The sequence below is a fragment of the Rhinichthys klamathensis genome, unplaced genomic scaffold (assembly GCF_029890125.1).
Source record: "Rhinichthys klamathensis goyatoka isolate OS25496 unplaced genomic scaffold, OSU_Roscu_1.1 h1tg000413l_1, whole genome shotgun sequence".
NCBI lineage: Eukaryota > Metazoa > Chordata > Actinopteri > Cypriniformes > Leuciscidae > Rhinichthys > Rhinichthys klamathensis.
In genome coordinates, this window is record NW_026606913.1 from 674,437 (window position 1) to 695,522 (window position 21,086).

A 21,086-nucleotide genomic window follows, 5' to 3' on the forward strand; every position below is an offset into this window, starting at 1 on the left:
CCTCACTCAGTGTGCAGATGTCATGCACACCTTTCCTCATCTGTGATGATGGGAATTGAGAACAGGAAAAGTTAAAATAAATGAATTAACACTGTATGCTATAAGAGTTCTCCATTCACGCCAACACAACAACTCACAGTCATTTAGACTAAGTTTCAAACACATGCACCAGCGCCTCCTCAAGGCTGTTGTGTCAAATTGACAAACAAAACTAAAGAAATTTTCTGTATATATATTGTTTTTTAAGTTAGTTAGTTTTGTGTGTACACAATATCATATTTTTATTTTAAAGTCTAGTTTTTTTTTTTTTATTCGCTTGCTACTAGGTCTGATTAAATCTTAAATCCCAGACTTACTTGAGGGGAGAGGAGCGCAGCGCAGATGGCAGGCTGCTGTTCAAGGAACCGATCAACCATGTCAAAGCCACTATTCCACCTTGTTGGAGCATCTGTCTTCAGTTTGTGTTTAGGCAGTTCTGGTAAAATTAAAAAAGAAGAAGGAAAGCTAATTACTAGTAGCCTATAAGGAATTATATTTTTAAATAGCCTACTGGTAATTTAGAAACTAATAAAAAGCTTGCTTTGAATGCAATCGTTAAAATAGATTCACTTCTATTACAAAGGTAAATATTTTATTTTTTAAATTAATTTTAAGCCTTTTGCTTACCGAGTAGGGCCTGCTTTTGTTCCAGCACATGACTGGCTGTGGTGCTGCGGTGGAAGAAGGCGGTGATCCGTCTGACTCGACCCAACAGTCGGGCTACAGCGGGCAACTTCAGTGCTCGTTGGCAGGCGAGGTTTAGGGTGTGAGCGTAACAACGGACATGTAGAAAGTTGCCCAGCTCTGCAGCCACGTTCATATTTGAAGCGTTGTCTGTGACGAGAACCAGGTCGTGTGTCTCTATCCCCCACTCGTCCGCCGCAGCTTTGAGAAACTCGCACATATTAGCGCCCGTGTGGCTATCATCCATAGCTCTCGTCTGAAGCACGTATGAAATTAGCTTCCACTCACTGTTGACATGATGAGCTGTAACTGTCACATATGAGACGGTGGCTCTGGAGGTCCAGGCATCGCAAGTTATTGCTACCCTGGGAGCAGACTTGAGGGACATTTGCACTAAAGACTTTGTCTCCTTGTAAAGAATAGGAATCGACTTTTGTGTAAAAAAGCTCCGGGATGGTATCACATACCTTGGCTCCATACTGTGGACCATGTAGCGGAAGCCTTGGTTTTCAACCACACTGTATGGCCTCATATCTTTAGCTATAAAATAAGATATCGACGTTGTGATTTTCTTAGCTCTCTCCGAGCCCGGGGCCAACTTTGTTGTCATATCGTGGAGAGTGCGCTGATTCGGTGGGATGACGGGCTTCAGGCGGTCGTCTTTAACCCACACTGCCTCCTCTGGATGAAAGCGGGAAATGTGGGCCCTCAAGTTGCTCGTATTGCCGCAGTTCTTCAGTTTAGTGTGGCAATGTCGACAGACGGCATGCGTTCTATCTACATGTTTAGAGCTCCTGCCATGAAAACCAAAATGAATCCACACGCTTGCTTTGAGCCCAGATGGAGCTGGGTGGATCGTTAGTGGTTCTTCCATTTTACGTTACACACCTGCTGTCGAACTCGCTCTGGCTGCCGTTATGAGTTTGCCGCGCTAGCTAACTGGAACTGGGCGCGTTCGTGACGTTCAACTTCCGGTATAACATTTTTTACTAAATAAAATAATGCAAAACATTTTTTTTTTTTTATAATAAAAAATCGATTTTTGAAAATGTAATAATCGATTCATACTCGTCCATAACATACTCGCGATTAATCAATAATCGATTTTTTTCACCACCCCTATAGCATATATATATGAATACAGGATTCATTTCTCCTCCTTGGTTAGAATTCAGAGAGAGAGAGAGAGAGAGAGAGAGACATACTTCTCTGACATTCCTGGTGCGGTCGTAAATGCTGTTATCTAAGAACCCCAGGCTCTGACAGTATGTTAAGTTTTGGTTCTTACTGTCCCAAAAAGCTGGTGCACATAGAATCATAACTTTTACTGTAATTTCTTGTATCTGATTAATTCCGCTGGATCATGAGAATTAAAACAAGACCAAGAACGATGTATAACAATACTGGGAATAGACAGTTAAATGTAAAAATGCATAATGATAAAGTCACAGTTATTCCTATGTGACATGGGCAAATGGACACACATAAAAACACGTCAAATATATCTGGTTGAATGTCTTTTAAAGAAAAGAAGTTCCTTTGGGACATTCCAAAAATGTCATAAAATGTCTTAATGTCTTGTAAGCGGACACCACGCTCTGTCCTGAGTGTGGGTGTCAGCTGTGGGGGAGGTGTGTGTGTGTGTGTGTGTGTGTGTGTGTGTGTGTGTGTGTGTGTGTGTGTGTGTGTGTGTGTGTCTGTGTCTGTGTGTGTGTGTGTGTGTGTGTGTGTGTGTGTGTGTGTGTGTGTGTGTGTTTTTTCAAGTTCCAGGCCTTTTGGGGCTAAAGGCTTTGGGATTTTAGCACGAAGGTATTTAGTTATTCAGATTCACCCTGGCCCAGTCCTTACAGTGGGAAGCTGAAGGGAAAGGCTCTCTCCAAGCAAAGGCTGTCTCACTGGATAGTGGACGCCATTGCTTTGACATACCAACAGCAAGGTCGACCGTGCCCCCTTGGTGTGACTGCCCACTCCACCTGGAGTGTGGCGTCCTCTTGGGCTCTAGCGCATGGCACCTCGCTAACAGACATCTGCAGAGCTGCAGGCTGGGCAACACCCAATACATTCGCCAGATTCTACAATCTCCGAGTGGAGCCAGTGTCCTCTCATGTACTCGCTTCAACCAGCTAGTACCGGACCCGCTTGCTCGCCATTCCACTCTACGGACTGGATACATGCGATATTCTCCTCAGGTGAGCTTCCCCGAAAGCCCTGACTTCCTCCAGCACTGCTGACGTCGGCGCCAGTGTCTATTGCCTGCGCGTCGGCTAGGTGCCTGCCGTGTGCATGGTCCCTCCTCTGAGCGACCCCCACATGTGTATTTCCACTGTAAGCCTCTCTGAAAATGTTTTCAATCTTCTTTACAGTTCTATTTATAGTATGCACAAGACAACAAATTCAGTGTATAAAATGAATGTGATTTTTATTCATTGTTTAAAACTTAAAGCATAACTCTGGCATTATTCAACCCATAGCCCTGTTGAGCAAGGTCACTGCTATTGATAGCTATTCCTTTACCTATCAATAGCTTGTGGTGACCTTGCTCAACAGGGCTATGGGTTGAATAAAAATCTTTAAAAAAAATCGTATAGGCCTAAACAAGTGATATAAAATTGATACTATAATATGTGAATCTTTGAAAGTACGTGTTTTTGTCTGTGAAAACTTACTAAAAATATTATACTAATAAACTTACGTTGTTGTGTATTTTCAAAAGCAATATGAAAAAAAAACTTTTATATTGATTAAATGGATTAATTGCATTTTGAATAAAAAAAATTGATTTATTGCATTTTGGGAAAAAATTGTCCGTTTTTATAATAAATCTTTGAAAATCGAAACCTGGATTTTATTTTATTTTTGTTATTATGACCTACAAATGCTATGTGAAAGTTTGAAACAGAAAATAGTGGTTTTCATCTTTCCACTTTCTTGGTAAAGAAAACAAATTTTTACTCAAATTAATCTAAATGGATTTATTGCGTTTTGGAACCAAACTCTTCATATCTGCATTCTGTCGGCTTCCTCCTTTTATACCCACGAGGAGGGGCGGAGTTGTGCCATGCAAATTCCGCAGACCCATGGCATTTCTTTGCCATTGGCTCGTTTTGTAATACTCGAAGTTGATAGGCTAAGCGAAACCTGTATTCGTCGTCATCCGACGGAACGTCTCTGTTCCCTACGCAGGGAACGAGGGTTACATCCGTAACCGAGACGTTTTCCGCATACAGACGACACCATTGTCAAAACGATCCCCATTCAACGGATCTGTGAAAACAACTAAAAAGGCTGTATTCTGCTGAAAGGCATTTAGATGGCGATGAAACACTCTATAGACTGAACAGGTAATGCACTTATGCATGACGTCATCGTCTTCAGAGATTCGCGTTTTTGTTGTTGGCACTGTGACCGTTTTCAAAAACTTGCACTTTGAAACCCGTTTTCAAAAGTTTGGGTTTTTAGGCACCCAAAACGCTGTTGCCATGTAAATGAAAGGCCAAAACGCTTAAAAAGTTTAAGTTTTAAGTTGAAACCGGTATCGGGTAAACAGCCCCTTACTTTCCTCAGCTCTTTGTTTGGTCTCATTTATGTGTAGTGGTTGCGTTCCCCTGTATTTCTCTGCGATCTCCTGAGTGCTATTAGTTTAAGTGTTAATAAAAGTTTTGCCAAAAAGGAGTGGTCAGTAATTCCAGTCTTACTTCCGTAACATTCATACATAACAATGTAACAAATTTGCATAATGCTAACCTATGGTCTTCATTGGCTAACAACGAAAAACATCTACTTTGACCCGCTCTCAAACACTGTAGTTGGTTTGTGTTGTGTACATGTCGAGAATAAGTTGTTTTCTGAGCTGCAAAGGCAAATTCTTTTTGCATACACTTCCACGATGAGGACGTGAAGAAACGGTAGTTCAAATTACAACAGCGGTATAACATTTTGTTGTGTTCCCGTCATTTTACTGACGATTGCTTCTCAAATCTCAGCAAGGTCAATGCGGGATTTGCAAAATGCTTATCCATTAAAGATGGGTCAGTACCAGTCTTGTGCCTGAAAGCGTTCATATTTTGGGCAAACGTGAACTGAACGTACTGAATTACTGCCTGATAAACGTTACTGTGAACGCGTTAATTCTGGTGTCTGTGAACGCACGCTCTCCCAGTTTAACTTCGTTCAATAGGGTGCCAGATTTCTATATAGCCTTCCAGGCGAAAACCTGGCTAAAACACACCGTAAACAGGCCTTAATATGTAGCGGAAAAAACACCCAATCTGGCAACACCAGCCACCAGTGTCGCATGCACCAACGCATGCGTCATCAAAACAAAAATCAGCATCGACAAAGCAGCGAAGGGCGTCGTATGATAAACGAGTTTTATGACAAGGTCGGTGAGGATGGGAAAAATCTTACATTTCTGTGCAAACCTTGCCTGTCGATAAAATAATTGCTGTCTGTGGTATATGGGCTGTGGCAATAATTTTTTTTTTTAAAGAAGAAGCTCGCAGCAACATATGGAAAAAAAGAACTATGAACTAGTTAATTTTTTGAAGTATGACCTATGAACTGAACTAGTTAATTTTAAAATTTGTGAACTGAACTTTGAACTACTAGTTCATGTAGAAAATGAACTTTCCCAACACTGGTCAGTACCCAGTTTATTTGGACCAACTTGCTCCTCTGAATCACAACCTGTAAATATAATTAAAGGGGTGGTTGATTAGGATTTCACTTTTTTAACTTTAGTTAGTGTGTAATGTTTCTGTTTGAGCATAAACAACATCTGCAAAGTTACAACGCTCAAAGTTCAAAGCAAAGCAATTTGCTTTTAAAGAAAAGGACTAGAACAATCCCTAAAATGTACATACACCCCGCCCCCCGAGAACACGGTCAGTCCATGTTGAGAAGAGGTAAAAGAAGCTCTGACCTCTGTGCCGGGTGCAGCAGTTCATTTGCATTTAAAGGGACACACACAAAACGATGCGTTTTTGCTCACCCTCAAAAAGGGACAAATTTAAAGCAACACTAAGTAAGAATTTTTACCTTAAAATAATGCTTTCAAAATCGTTTCAGTGGTTCATCAAGTCGTGACATGGTGAAATGCACTTATGCCACCGCTTTGCGGTCCTTTATCGGATATATCCACGCTATGTAAGATTGCCAGATCGGGTCGCGTTTCTGTAGTGCGAATGAGACCTAAGAAAACTACAAGTTTGACTTGCTTTACGGCAAGCGTTACAATTGCCGATAGGTGGAGCGTACTCGACAGTAGACTACAACTACACTTTCATAAAATCATGCATCATACTCTATCTTGTCTGTGCCCATTGTTGATTCCAAAGCCGGTGCTGGATAAACGGAGAGCATGTGCGTGCTCGTGCGACAGTTGGATGCGGTAGGTTAAATTATTTATGACAGCAGTAATGGACAATTCCGCTTCCAACCTGTAGGGCGACCGCAGAGGAAAAGTAATTTGGTGTTGCTTTAACCCTCTGGGGTCCAAGGTGTTTTTTGGGTCCTTGAGATGTTTTGACATACTCTGACATTTGTGCTTTTTTCAGTTGCTTATAAACATATTACTGGCAAAGGTTAATTACACTCTATTTAGCACACACAGGGCTACCATAATGTGTTATCAACATGTATGTACATTTTTGTATTTTTGAGAGAATATTGTTTATGCGTGGTTACTGAAAAAACTAAAACTTAGCCTAAAGTTTCTGAAATAAGGCCACAAAACACATACTAAATATCTGTCCACAAGACTTTTGACTAATGGATGTTGTCGCCTAGAGTTTTTTCTTCAAAATGATCTGAAAATCATCCTGCCTTATCATTCCGTAAAACAATAGATTGGTTTAAATTTAAAAATGACACTTTTTGTTTGGAAAGGCAATATGCGCAGGGGTGTGACCTGCTGTGATTCACACCTGAGAAGACAATGGGCCTGCATAATGAGCGCATAATGGGGCTGCATACTAATGACCCTTTCATACAGGTGTGTCACTGAGCCACAAGAATGCAATGACAATATATATATATATACACTCACCGGCCACTTTATTAGGTACACCTGTCCAACTGCTCGTTAACACTTAATTTCTAAGCAGCCAATCACATGGCGGCAACTCAGTGCATTTAGGCATGTAGACATGGTCAAGACAATCTCCTGCAGTTCAAACCGAGCATCAGTATGGGGAAGAAAGTTGATTTGAGTGACTTTGAATGTGGCATGATTGTTGGTGCCAGAAGGGCTGGTCTGAGTATTTCAGAAACTGCTAATCTACTGGGATTTTCACGCACAACCATCTCTAGGGTTTACAGAGAATGGTCCGAAAAAGAAAAAACATCCAGTGAGCGGCAGTTCTGTGGGCGGAAATGCCTTGTTGATGCCAGAGGTCAGAGGAGAATGGCCAGACTGGTTCGAGCTGATAGAAGGGCAACAGTGACTGAAATAACCACTCGTTACAACCGAGGTATGCAGCAAAGCATTTGTGAAGCCACAACACGCACAACCTTGAGGCGGATGGGCTACAACAGCAGAAGACTCCACCGGGTACCACTCATCTCCACTACAAATAGGAAAAAGAGGCTACAATTTGCAAGAGCTCACCAAAATTGAACAGTTGAAGACTGGAAAAATGTTGCCTGGTCTGATGAGTCTCGATTTCTGTTGAGACATTCAGATGTTAGAGTCAGAATTTGGCGTAAACAGAATGAGAACATGGAACCATCATGCCTTGTTACCACTGTGCAGGCTGGTGGTGGTGGTGTAATGGTGTGGGGGATGTTTTCCTGGCACACTTTAGGCCCCTTAGTGCCAATTGGGCATCGTTTAAATGCCACGGCCTACCTGAGCATTGTTTCTGACCATGTCCATCCCTTTATGGCCACCATGTACCCATCCTCTGATGGCTACTTCCACCATGTCACAAAGCTCTAATCATTTCAAATTGGTTTCTTGAACATGACAATGAGTTCACTGTACTAAAATGGCCTCCACAGTCACCAGATCTCAACCCAATAGAGCATCTTTGGGATGTGGTGGAACGGGAGATTCGCATCATGGATGTGCAGCCGACAAATCTGCGGCAACTGTGTGATGCCATCATGTCAATATGGACCAAACTCCCTGAGGAATGCTTCCAGCACCTTGTTGAATCTATGCCACGAAGAATTGAGGCAGTTCTGAAGGCAAAAGGGGGTCCAACCCGTTACTAGCATGGGGTACCTAATAAAGTGGCCGGTGAGTGTATATATATATATATATATATATATATATATATATATATATATATATATATATATATATATATATATATATATATGCCTATATAATACAAAATTGGTTCACAGTTCCAATTATTTATTTATTTTTCAAATTGTGCTTTCAAATTGTATAATATCAAATGTAAAAATTTCCAGTAATTGTGCAGTTAATTCTCATACTGTTTTTACAGAAAGTTTGGGAATATATCCCAAATGTGTCACTAATAAAACACAATACAAATAATTTAAAGAGGAGGCTTATAATAAGCTTTTAAGATTTACCTAAGATTTATTTATAAGTAGCCTACATATATTTTTGCTGTTTTAATAAAAAGGTTACAATTACAACAACAATTAAAATTAACTATATTTCAAATGTAATCTTTCTTTGTATTATATACTAAAGTATACATTTTATCATACATATTTCACAGTTGCGGATTAATTAGTTTGAATATAGCCTACAATCGAACAAACACTATAATAACATCTTAGCAAACAAGCTTATTTGATGTGGCAGTATTTTACAGTAAAAACGACATCTTGTCTTTCATATGTAACACATCGTTTTTATGATTAGGACATATAAATGTTAATTTGCCGTTTAATACGTTGCTTATACAAAAATATTTTATTTCAACATATTTCAGTCGATTTTTACTCATCTCAGTATTGGAATATAGTTAGGTAAAAGCTGTTCATTCATTCACACACAAAAACGCGATTCAAACAGTCTTTTTGTTTACAGACACTATTCCATATCGCGATTAGCACAAAGCACTTGAAAATAAAGAATGTACCTATTTCCTCGGCTGGATCCGTTGCTCCTCCAAATGAAACTACCTGTAGCCTAGTTCTGAGGTAATTTTTTCCAGGATTATTATTAAGATAGAACTATTATTCCTCACAGCGTCGTAAATCTGAGTCTCTTTCGTGGGTTATCCAGCTGATGTGGGCGTGGATCGCATTTGTGTTTGAATAGAGCGCGCGCTCTGTGGGCGTGGTCAAATTAACTTTAATGAGCTGAGACGAGAACGACTATCATCTCTCTCTTTTCGTACAGATTACATAAAATGAGAAAACATTTTTTTTATATAAATTACTTCATTTAAAAGAAGATAATTCAGGCTTCATGCCTGTGTGCCTGTATACCTGTTTGACTGAGTATTTGCAGAGTTACAGATGATTTTTCGGACGCGTTTCAGAATGGACTTCACTGACAGAGAGAACGCAGAACGCGCATCATGTTTATTTTTCTTTATTAGGCGAAAAGCACAACACTTTGTTTTTATTATGAGGTTCCACAAAAAAAATACAAACTTAACAGGATCGAATGATGTACAACACTTATATGTAAGATCAAAATTAACAGAGTAATTTGAGTCTCTTTTGCACTGATAAGGAAAAAAGTGAGCTGGTATCGCCGGCGAGGCGGCGAGACCGCCGACCCCAGAGAGTTAACATGCTATAAAATATGATCTGTTGGGTATTTTGAGCTAAAACTTCACATACACACTCTGGGGACATCAGAAATTTATTTTACATCTTTTAAAAAGGGGCATTATGCCACCCCTTTAATTATTGATGTATATATTTTCTACTGAGTGTTACGTAGTTTTGTGATTTATATTTTGTACACCAAGTGCAGCTTTAGGTCTCCAGTCAACCATGCAGCTAACACAAGTTATCTCTGTCTTACTGAACTACTTCTGCTAATCAGCTGTGTGCCACTATTACCTAAAACTGGGTCAATTAATGCAGTTTGTCTGTTGTTCTTACTACTTTGAGTAATGATAAAGGATGGAGCAAGATTTGGTTTACAAACTGTAATGTTGCATCAGTCATTCATGCTAGTGCTCGGCTAACATATGCACTGTCATTGATATGGTTAATGATACAGTTCCGACATGTGCACCTCAATAAATTAGAACTATACACACAGGCTTGTTGATGGACATTCACTTGTTAATGCTAATTTAGAGGAATTACAGTTGCAATATGTTGCAATGTACGACAAACTGAGTAAAAACTTACCGCCCAGAGAAATTGTTTGCTCAAGTTATCCTTGCAATGAAGGTTCAGGTTGAATAACTAGCTCTTGAATTGTGGTAAAATTGAAGCCATCGTTACTGTCTTTATAGTGTGTACAATAGCTGAGGATTTAGGAAGCCTCCAGAACTGAAATTCAATTTTGGTAATGGGTGTTTCGTTTCTGACATGCGTGGTCGACCAATCACAACAGACTGGGCCATCTGACCAACTGAGTATCTCTATTAAGGGCGGGACTTAGAGAAACTAAATCTTTTGAACTAATCGTTTTCTTTATTTTTTTCGTTTCTTCTTTCGTTTTCAGGCTCTTTGAGGTTAGTTCATTAGGTGCATTAAGTGATGTGCTATGTATGTTATTAGAAAATGAATGTATTGTTTGACCTTTGATGCATGTAAACCTGTTTTACGAGACCTCCAAAACAAACCTTTAGGAACCTTTAAAATAGCGTAATAGGGGCACTGTAATATGTGGCAGTGGCACAGTGGCCTTGTTAGGAGATGATCAATGATATTCGCTTCACTCATTTAGTAAGATAAGCTGTTTTCCTCATGGGGACCAAAAACAAGTAAAGTAAAAAGAACAAAATCAGAAGGACAAATATATTTCTTTTTTATTAATGCGCTCCAAAAATATTTGTTACATCAGACAAACCAATACACATCCAGAATGTATTACAGTAACACATCTGCAAGATCATTAGGACATGTCAATGATTTATTTTCTATGTGCAGCCGGGTGAGGTATAGCCCCGGTACGATTGGCTGGTGTCACCCAAGCCTGTGAACCAATCACAGTATTGTTTTGGTTGACAGTTTTTATTAATTATCTGTATGCTTGAATAAAGTTTGTCTACATATTTTTGTCCCCAACTCCATGCTCTCCCTGACTTTGGCAACGAACCTGCATGCCCTTGCATAGGGCTGTTATTTACCGGTGTATTCTGGGTAGTGCAGTCGACTATAGAATTATTGTTTCCTGTAACCTTATAACTCCTCCTACCTGACCACTCTCGCAACGTATTCATAAGTTCCCACATATTCTTCCCCACTTTTTAACTAAAACAGTCACTTATCAAATTGTATTTTTGCAATACCCAAATTGTGTAAATGCTCCTTATAGTTGTACAGAAAAACCAGCATGATTACTTAATAAAAAATTGGTTTATACTCAAGACAAAACCACACCTCAATAATTGAGACCAAAATTTGAGGAACTCTTGCACATTGCTTCATGGAATGTAAACTTCCACCTAATGGTCTAGTATTTTGTAAAGGAAATGTTTGGGGTTACCATCCAAATTTTATAGAAAATAAAACTGAAAGTTATGCCACATGGTATGGGATTGTGTTAGCAGAGCCATGTGTGGGCTGAAAAGGGGGTTTCTCCATACCCTCACACAGGGTTCAATAAAAGTTTGTTTGACCTTCTCTTCAGCTTTTTTTCTTGACATTGTACCTTTGATTAAATTATTTTCAGAAAAGAAAATATACTCAAAGGGTGTCACTTCTATTAGGGTAATACAGTCAGACTGTCCATCCATCTAAAGTAATATATAAAATGTGTAGGCATATAATATAAAATGTGGCTGTCCATCTCTGTTATATACATCTATTACATAATGAAAGGCAGAAAAGGGTAATCATTTTTTTTATTTCCACATAGACGTGTGGGAGCATGTAGACCTATTCCTCTATGTTCATATGTCAAAAACAACTGTGGTGAATGTGGTGCTTGTGTGTATACATGATGTAAATTTTGGGTGAACGTGCAGGGAAATACCTCCAGTCAAACCACAACTCTGGGAAACACTACTGTACATTCAGTGATCTCTTCTGAAGCAAGTTAGGTGTGGTGAGTGCTGGCGTTTCTGAGGAACAAGAAACTTAACACTACAGCTAAAGAGTGGGTGGGTTGGGGGTGTTTCATGCTAAAAAGAGGGTTATTTCAAAACTAACCATTTTCTCCAGAAAATCCAGCTCAGCTTGGTGAAATCACAGACACATTTCAAAGCTGTAGCTGTCAATCGTTTAACACAATTTAGAGTCAGACCTCAAAGAAGTATATGACATAATGGAATCAGTTGTGAGACGTTGTGCTTTTTGCCTTACAAAAGGTTAGACGTAGATGTGACCAGTGACAAAGATGTGTCAGTGGACAGCATTACTCAGCCCAGGGGCAACTCTTCCCACTTGTTTAAACTGGGGCAGCCCCCCCTAAAACCATATTGACAGTGATAGCCCACTATGGGATTTTGGTAGACTATTGTTTAAGCCTCTGCATGGGCTATTGTTTTAGTCATAGGGGTGAATGACCTCTACTTTAGAACATTCTGCCTGATTCTGATAAACTGATAATTAACATGTTGTGGCCTATAACTAATATATTATATATCGGTTAACCAGTGATTTTATTTATTTTTTGTTATAATTTTAAAAGTACAACACTAAAACTGTAATTAGTTTTAAATGGAACAAATTAATTTAGGCATTAGAGAAGTATTAAATACTCAATAAAAAATAAAAAAATAACTCGAATATTGGCTAATAACTGTTATGGTACAGATATATATTATCCAACCCTAATAGAAACAAACCAACATTAAAGGGATAGTTCACCCAAAAATGAAATTTCTGTCATCATTTACTCACCCTCAAGTTGTTCCAAACAGTTGAGGGTAGCCATTGACTTCAATAGTAAGAAAAAAATACTATTGCATTCAATGGTTACCGTTAACTCAATTTAATGTAGGCATGTATACATGGTCAAGACGGTCTGCTGAAACTCAAAGTGAGCATCAGAATGGGGAAGAAAGTTGATTTAAGTGACTTTGAACGTGGCATGGTTGTTGTGGTGTCAGAACTGCTGGTCTAAATATTTCAGAAACTGCTGATCTACTGTGATTTTCACACACAACCATCTCTAGGTCTTACAGAGAATGGCCCAAAAAGAGAAAAATATCCAGTGATTGGCAGTTCTGTGAGCGAAAATGATCAGATGAGAATGGCCAGACTGGTTTGAGCTGATAGAAAGTCAAAAGTAACTCAAATAAACACTCGTTACAAACGAGATTTGCAGAAGAGCATCTCTGAATGCACAACATGCTTGAAGCAGATGGACACCGTGTGCCACTCCTGTCAGCTGAGAACAGAAACCTGAGGCTACAATGCACACGGGCTCACCAAAATTGGACAATAGAAGATAGGAAAAACGTTGCCTGGTCTGATAGGGTCAGAATTTGATGTAAACAACATGAAAGTATGGATTATTCTGCTTTGTATCAATGGTTCAGGCTGCTGATGGTGGTGGTGTGATGGTGTGGAGGATATTTTCTTGGCACACTTTGGGCCCCTTGGTTCCAATTGAGTATCGTTTAAATACCACAGCCTACCTGAGTATTGTTGCTGACCATGCCCATCCCTTTATAACCACAGTGTACCCATCTTCTGATTGCTACTTCCAGCAGGATATTGCGCTCTGTCACAAAGCTCAAATCATCTAAAACTGGTGATTGAACATCGTCCCTTTGGAATTATAAGGTTCTATCTGCGTTCTGAGCAGTTTTGAGATATTGAACTTTAAAGTTTTTGCATTCCATTTGACTGTGTAGAAAAAACCTTTTTATTTTCTAAATAAAAAGTTCCAAAATGTACACAACTTAAAAAACAACATCACATAATGTAAAGAAGTGGTCACAGAATAAGAATATGTGAATCACTAAATTTTGACAAAAATGTCAGATAGAACCTTATAATTCCAAGGGGACGACATGACAAGAAGTTCACTATACGCAAATGGCCTCCACAGTCACCAGATCTCAATCCATAGAGCACCTTTGGGATGTGGTGGAACTGGAGATTTGCATCATGGATGGAACTGCGTGATGCTATCATGTCAATATGGACCAAAGTTTCTCAGGAATGTTTCCAACACCTTGTTGAATATTTGCCACAAAGAATTAAGGCAGTTCTGAAATCAAAATAGGATTCAACCCAGTACTAGCAAGGTGTACCTAATAAAGTGGCTGGTGAGCGTATATATATATATCCCTTAAACACATATCTCGGGTCTTTAGTGACCCAGGACGTCATTCCCTACCCTCCTCCTCGTTCTTTTTTAGACATAAACCTCCTTAATATTCCACAATCAATTCAATATAAACAATATAACACGAAAAAAAATGATAAAAAAATCCCTGTTTTCCCATTCAGTTTTTGTAAAAATTGTATAGGGTCGCTAACGATCCGAGGTGTGTAACAGTGTAAGCATATTTATTCAGCACAACAATAACTGAATCTTTGATGACTGAATAAGTGCAATTCACCTTTATTCCACGAGGTGGCAATGTCTGATACAATATGATGAAGTGACGTTTCACTCATAGTTACATCAGGCAGAAAACAAAAGAATAGGAAGTATCATCAGCAAAACTTGAAATGGCTCAGCGATTTACTGCAGAGCAAGTTCTGAACGCAATCAAATAGTAGAGTCAGTGTCACTTGATGGTGGATCTGGTGAAGAAGCTGTCAGCTGTCAGATGTTGAAAATGATAGTTTTGAGAATATGTTTGAGATCGCGAAAATGAGCCAGATGCTGAATGCTCTGGAAAATTAGCTTTGATGAGGGCAGTGATGATGGTATAAAACATCTGCTCAAACTGAACCCTTCCATGCCCCAAAAGGTAACAAAATATGCTATATTTTATTCTTCTGTAATTGTTACTCTAATATCAGGAGAGTTTATATTATCGCGACAGGTAGAGATCCATCCGTGTTAGACCCGAATATCTAATAATGATTGGCGAAATTTATATACAGTATAGACAGTATATATTCAACAAGTTGCTTTCAGCAACTTGTTGAATCAATGCCACGTAGCACTACACACTCACCTAAAGGATTATTAGGAACACCATACTAATACTGTGTTTGACTCCCTTTCGCCTTCACAATTGCCTTAATTCTACGTGGCATTGATTCAACAAGTTGCTGAAAGCATTCTTTAGAAATGTTGGCCCATATTGATAGGATAGCATCTTGCAGTTGATGGAGATTTGTGGGATGCACATCCAGGGCACGAAGCTCCCGTTCCACCACATCCCAAAGATGCTCTATTGGGTTGAGATCTGGTGACTGTGGGGGCCATTTTAGTACAGTGAACTCATTGTCATGTTCAAGAAACCAATTTGAAATGATACAAGCTTTGTGACATGGTGCATTATCCTGCTGGAAGTAGCCATAAAGGGATGGACATAAAGGGATGGTTAGGTAGGCCGTGGCATTTAAACGATGCCCAGTTGGCACTAAGGGGCCTAAAGTGTGCCAAGAAAACATCCCCCACAACATTACACCACCACCACCAGCCTGCACAGTGGTAACAAGTACATGATGGATCCATGTTCTCATTCTGTTTACGCCAAATTCTGACTCTATCATCTGAATGTCTCAACAGAAATCGAGACTCATCAGACCAGGCAACAATTTTTCCAGTCTTCAACTGTCCAATTTTGGTGAGCTCTTGCAAATTGTAGCCTCTTTTTCCTATTTGTAGTGGAGATGAGTGCTACCTGGTGGGGTCTTCTGCTGTTGTAGCCCATCCGCCTCAAGGTTGTGTGTGTTGTGGCTTCACAAATGCTTTGCTGCATACCTCGGTTGTAACGAGTGGTTATTTCAGTCAAAGTTGCTCTTCTATCAGCTTGAATCAGTTGGCCCATTCTCCTCTGACCTCTAGCATCAACAAGGCATTTTCGCCCACAGGACTGCTGCATACTGGATTTTTTTCCCTTTTCACACTATTCTTTGTAAACCCTAGAAATGGTTGTGCGTGAAAATCCCAGTAACTGAGCAGATTGTGAAATACTCAAACCGGCCCGTCTGGCACCAACAACCATGCCACGCTCAAAATAGCTTAAATCACCTTTCTTTCCCATTCTGACATTCAGTTCAGGAGATTGTCTTGACCAGGACCACACCCCTAAATGCATTGAAGCAACTGCCATGTGATTGGTTGATTAGATAATTGCATTAATGAGAAATTGAACAGGTGTTCCTAATAATCCTTTAGGTGAGTGTATAAAAGGTGTCTTTTAAAATCTTGTCAATAGTTAATGCAGTAATTTTATATTGGCTATCATTTATGTAATAAAGGCTAGGACAACAATAGCAAAAGCTGTTTTACTTCTTATGAACCTATATGGCATCCTATTTCAGCAACAAAAAAAAACATGTGGTGTATAGGGTTGAGACGGGCTGTTACAATAATCACACCCTTTTAACACAACCACACAACACATTTTCTTTTAAATTAAACACAACCAATCATATGTTTAAAACGAATTCCAACATGTCAGTTAAACTCAGAAGACAACTGTTTCACAGGTATCATACAACATAAGCCTCAACGACAACAACAACAAAAAAACATTCAGTCATGTTCTAGTTTATAGTATCATGCACACACACACAAAATGATATTCACGCTACATTAATAGCACAGTCCAGGTTTCAGATGTATGGCATTTCACTTGCAAACAAAACAGGAACTGCATGCTCTGTTCATCACATCCTTTGACCTGAAGATGAGGCCACACCACAGACAACCTCAAAATACAGTGCGTAAAAAGAAAGGTTTAATTAAGCATAAAACGGAAAAATCACATTTTAGTTGTCACAGTTCCCGTACACCGGCATTGCTGACAAGTAACCAAGTTGATCTCCATTGGCCTCTACATCTCGCTGCTGCAAACCCACAAATTACAGAGAATTTCATGATTAAAGCATGACTGGAGAGTTCCCCGTTCAAGATTCATTCATGACACATTCAGTCCTCACTTATTTTCTCCTTCTCTGTCTCTCTCTCGTTCTCACTCTGTTTCTTTCAACCACAACTCTTGACATTCGTTGCTCTTCTGACTAGCCTGTGTTTACGGAGATCAGTCTGGTGTCATGTTGTGGTAACTACAAACTACTTGTCATTCATGCATTTTGTGTAAGTCCTAGTCATTTTGATAGTTGTTCTTGTTCAAAGTAAACTACCATGGACCTTTATTCAATTTTGTTCCAGTCATACTAACCTGCCTGATTAGAATTAGATGTTTATGTATTGTGCAAATAAAAACGTAATTAAAGAGAATTAAACTAATCACATACACTTTGATTAGGCTTGTCGAATATAAATTTAGTTCAAAAATAATTTGAACTGCAGCTGGAAGCTGCTTTTTTTTCGTATCTGCTCAGGAAGCTTGTCACGCTGAAAGGGGGCATACATAAAGGTTTCTGAGAACTGATGACCCACGGCAGACTTGTTTTATTTAGGTTTCGTTAAGACCCCTGGAAGGGCAGTCTTTACATGTTTAACACATATATGTGGTGGGCATGACTCAGACTTAGATGATGACAATTTGATCGGTTCCTTTCAGTGTCTCTTATACGGTTCTTGCAAACTGCAATATTTTAGAAAGTTTTGATCAGTTGAGTCAAACTGGACTCTGTTCTCACTCTGCAGCTTCCGAGCATTTTAAACAGTGGCCCACTTAGTTTAACTTTTGAGGTAGAGATGACCTGCTTATGTGGTCTTCCTTTAAGGTCTGACAGCTAACTGCAAATGCCAAAATGGTAAATATACTATTTAGCTAACTACTTGCACTATGAAACTTTGTACATCAACTATCAAAAAAGTCTGACAACTTTACACTTGAAAACAAAGGTTCTTTATTGGCATTGATGGTTCTATGGTAAATGGTAAATGGACTGCATTTATATAGCGCTTTCACAGACCCAATGGCCACCAAAGCGCTTTACAATTTGCCTCACATTCACCCATTCACTCACACATTCATACACCGACGGGCGACGGCAGCCATGCAAGGCGCCATCCAGCTCGTCGGGAGCAGCTGGGGTTAGGTGTCTTGCTCATGGACACCTCGACACTTGGTCAGGTGGAACCGAGGATTGAACCACCAACCTTCCGGTTTGTAGACAACCCACATGAACCACTGAGCCACTGCCGCTGCCGTTCTATGAAGAAACTTTAACATTAATGGAACCTTTCCACTGCACTAAAGGTTCTTTATTGTGGAAAAAGGTTATTCAGATTATTACAACTATGGTTCTTTTAAAAGCTGTTCACTGAAAGGTTCTTCAGGGGAAACCATAATGGTTCTTTGGAATCTTTATTTTAAAGAGTGTTGGAAAACTATTCCAAGGGTCATGGTAAGTTATATCATTAGTCAGACTGTACAATCCATTCTTTTTTTTCTAAATGTAAATAAAAGTAGATTTTTACATCTACTGAAAAAAAGAGTAGTTATTGTCTGTGCAAAATTCACAGTTAGTCTATAGTGGACGTTGCCTTAGTGTTTCTATGCAGTTGCTCAGGTGTTCTGGGTGGTGATTTTAGATCCTACATGGTTTCTAGAGTGTTCTGGGTGGTTACTGAGTCAAAACAGTCATTCTTTATTCTCCCTAGATATGACCGAAGTCCTCTTAAAGATGAAATGGAAGTAGCAACTGATTTTTTCTTCTGTGTAGTGATGTGCATCTGTGATAGAGTGAATTTTATGTTTATTAATTTCTTCAAATGCATTATAGAATTGTTTAATGTTATTTTCTTGATATTGATAATAGTGCTTAAATGCTTATTTGTGCTATGTTAACAAAACAAGAAAAGAGAGTTATGTGTATTTATTAATTTAATTATTTTCGTTTGGCATACCGGCGCGATGACGTCATCGCACACTTCGGTATGTGGCGCGCGCCCGTGATACGCTCCATTCAGAATCAATACACTGTTAAAGAAGCAATCACTGCAGCACTCTCTTCTCTTTTATTTGATTCTCATGGGCCTTTCACACAGGACGCGGAAAGCGCTGCGCTGCGCTATGAAACCCATTCATTTCAATGGCTTGCGCCGCGCGAAGACGTTTTGTTGCTGCGTCGAGCAAAGCGCAAGCACAGCGGTGCGCACCATTGACTTGCTCGCGCGCACGCCGCGGTCAAAGTTCAAAATAGTTTAACTTTTGCCGCTGCGCTCTGTGACGATTATCAGCGCGGCCAATAGAAACGGGACATCCAAACAAACACGGAAATCAAAATGGATGAACGGCTAGTACTGTGTGTATCGGAATTTCCTGAGCTCTATGATACAAGTTTGAGGTCGTATAGGGACATCGGCAGAAAAGCGGTGTCATGGAGACATATCTCCATTCAAGTTGGCATGTCAGGTGTGTTTTAATATATATATATATAATTTGTTATTTTGTGTCAGCTTTAATGTTTGAATAAATGTTTTATTCTAAAAAAGAACTGAGCTCATGATTCGTGTGTTGATTTCGATGTTATGTGTGTGTGTGTGTGTGTGTGTGTGTATATATATATATATATAATAAATAGAACTCCCGCTTAAAAGGTTTTTGAAAACTCCGCCTACTTTGCTCTGGCATAGCGCAGCGCAAATCGCGTTGTATCTGAAGGGCAACGCTGAACCCAGCGGCCAGCGCAGCGCAGCACAGCCCATTCCGCGTCCTGTGTGAAAGCCCCTTCAATCATCTTATACTTCTTCTTCAGGTAACTAAAACACTTCGGTTTTGAGTTAAACATTGTTAATGAAATACTGATGAGTTTTACGGACTGAGAGTAGTTCGTTTTAGTTTAGTGATAGTTCTTTTTAGTTTAGTGATAGTGTGTCATGAGTTAGCCTGTCTGAGCACATGGTTAGCATGGATCTCCGCGGTTAGCGCGTTAGCCCGCTATACACGAGGGACGGTCACCTACACTTATGTCAACATTATTTGAATATATAAGTTTTATGAGTTTTATCTTAAATTTGCATAGTTGGGTAATTAACTCTGTCTGTGAATTGAGTTATGCATTTCGTTAGTTTTCATCAGTTTTGTATGTGACTTTATATTAGGAAATGCATAGGACACGATGTCATTGTGAACATTGGGTAACGTTAGATATGAGTATGTTATTAGTATCTCAGCTCCAGTGTTGTCATCAATTTCATACTGTCATTTAGTGGGTCAAGGTAAATATTAAGTCTGAAAATGTGTTTTCTTTTTGTAAAGGATTTGAGTGTCACTGTGTCAATTGTAAATGCCACACGTCTCTTGTGTGATGAGACATGTTTGAAGTCACTTACGTTTACAGCCAGTCATTACTTTGAATGAAAAGTGATACATGTATGCTTTTATTATTTGCCATTCAGAATCAATACACTGTTAAAGAAGCAATCACTGCAGCGCTCTCTTCTCTTTTATTTGATTCTTAATCATCTTATACTTCTTCTTCAGAGGTACTACACATCCACGTGTAGGCTAATGGATTATCAGAAAAGAGTAAAAAGTAGGACGGGACATTAAGGGTGTAAGAAAAAATCGATACACTTGAGTATCGCGATATTTTATTTTGCAATACTGTATCGATTTTCAAAAACGCAATATCGATTTTTTTTTTTTAGTTTACCTGCAAAAATATTCATACTATTGCCGTGGTTCGCGTTTATGTTGTGTTTAAATCCCTACCACTAGATGGCTAGAATGAGGCACCACTAGTGTCCTCGCCTACAGTGTCTATGATTTTGATTAATATGCGCGAGGGAGAGAGAGCAAGAAAGCGCGCGTGTTGTTTGAAGACGTGAGAGTGCGCGCGCGCGGCCGGGGCGCTCTCTCTCTGTCTCTCTCTCTCTCTCTGTCTCTCTCTCTCTCTCTCTGCTCGTTTGCGTCCTGTCAAGCGCAGCAGTCTTTCTATTCTACATCACTCACCGATAAAAAAAAGGCTTTGGCGGGACACAAATTTGTTTTGGCAGCCGCTAAAAAGCGGACGATTTGACGGGTTTTAAAAGATTAAATACAACCCGAAACTAAAAACAGACCCCGCCTCTATTTGAGACTGGCCTTTATTTACCCAAACCTGTCGCCACTCGCCACATCAGGCGTGTAAAAGAGACCGGCGTCTATATGGGACTCGCTATTATTTGAAGTTTTACGGTATGTGATGGATGTACCCTGTATGAATAATAGTGCAAGCATTTTTTTAATGACAGATTGCCCCTC

The 21,086-nt window shown here is 39.5% G+C and overlaps 1 protein-coding gene across 1 annotated transcript; it reads right to left on the reverse strand.

The window, feature by feature from the left end:
- Positions 1-332: 332 nt before the first annotated feature.
- On the reverse strand, positions 333-1,597 carry LOC130070674 (zinc finger BED domain-containing protein 4-like). Its single transcript, XM_056235154.1, has 3 exons — positions 1,191-1,597; positions 667-1,088; positions 333-475 (listed from the first exon to the last, which is right to left on the reverse strand). The coding sequence occupies exons 1-3, from the start codon at positions 1,595-1,597 to the stop codon at positions 333-335; spliced, it is 972 nt and encodes a 323-aa protein (XP_056091129.1).
- Between the last annotated feature and the right edge of the window lie 19,489 nt (positions 1,598-21,086).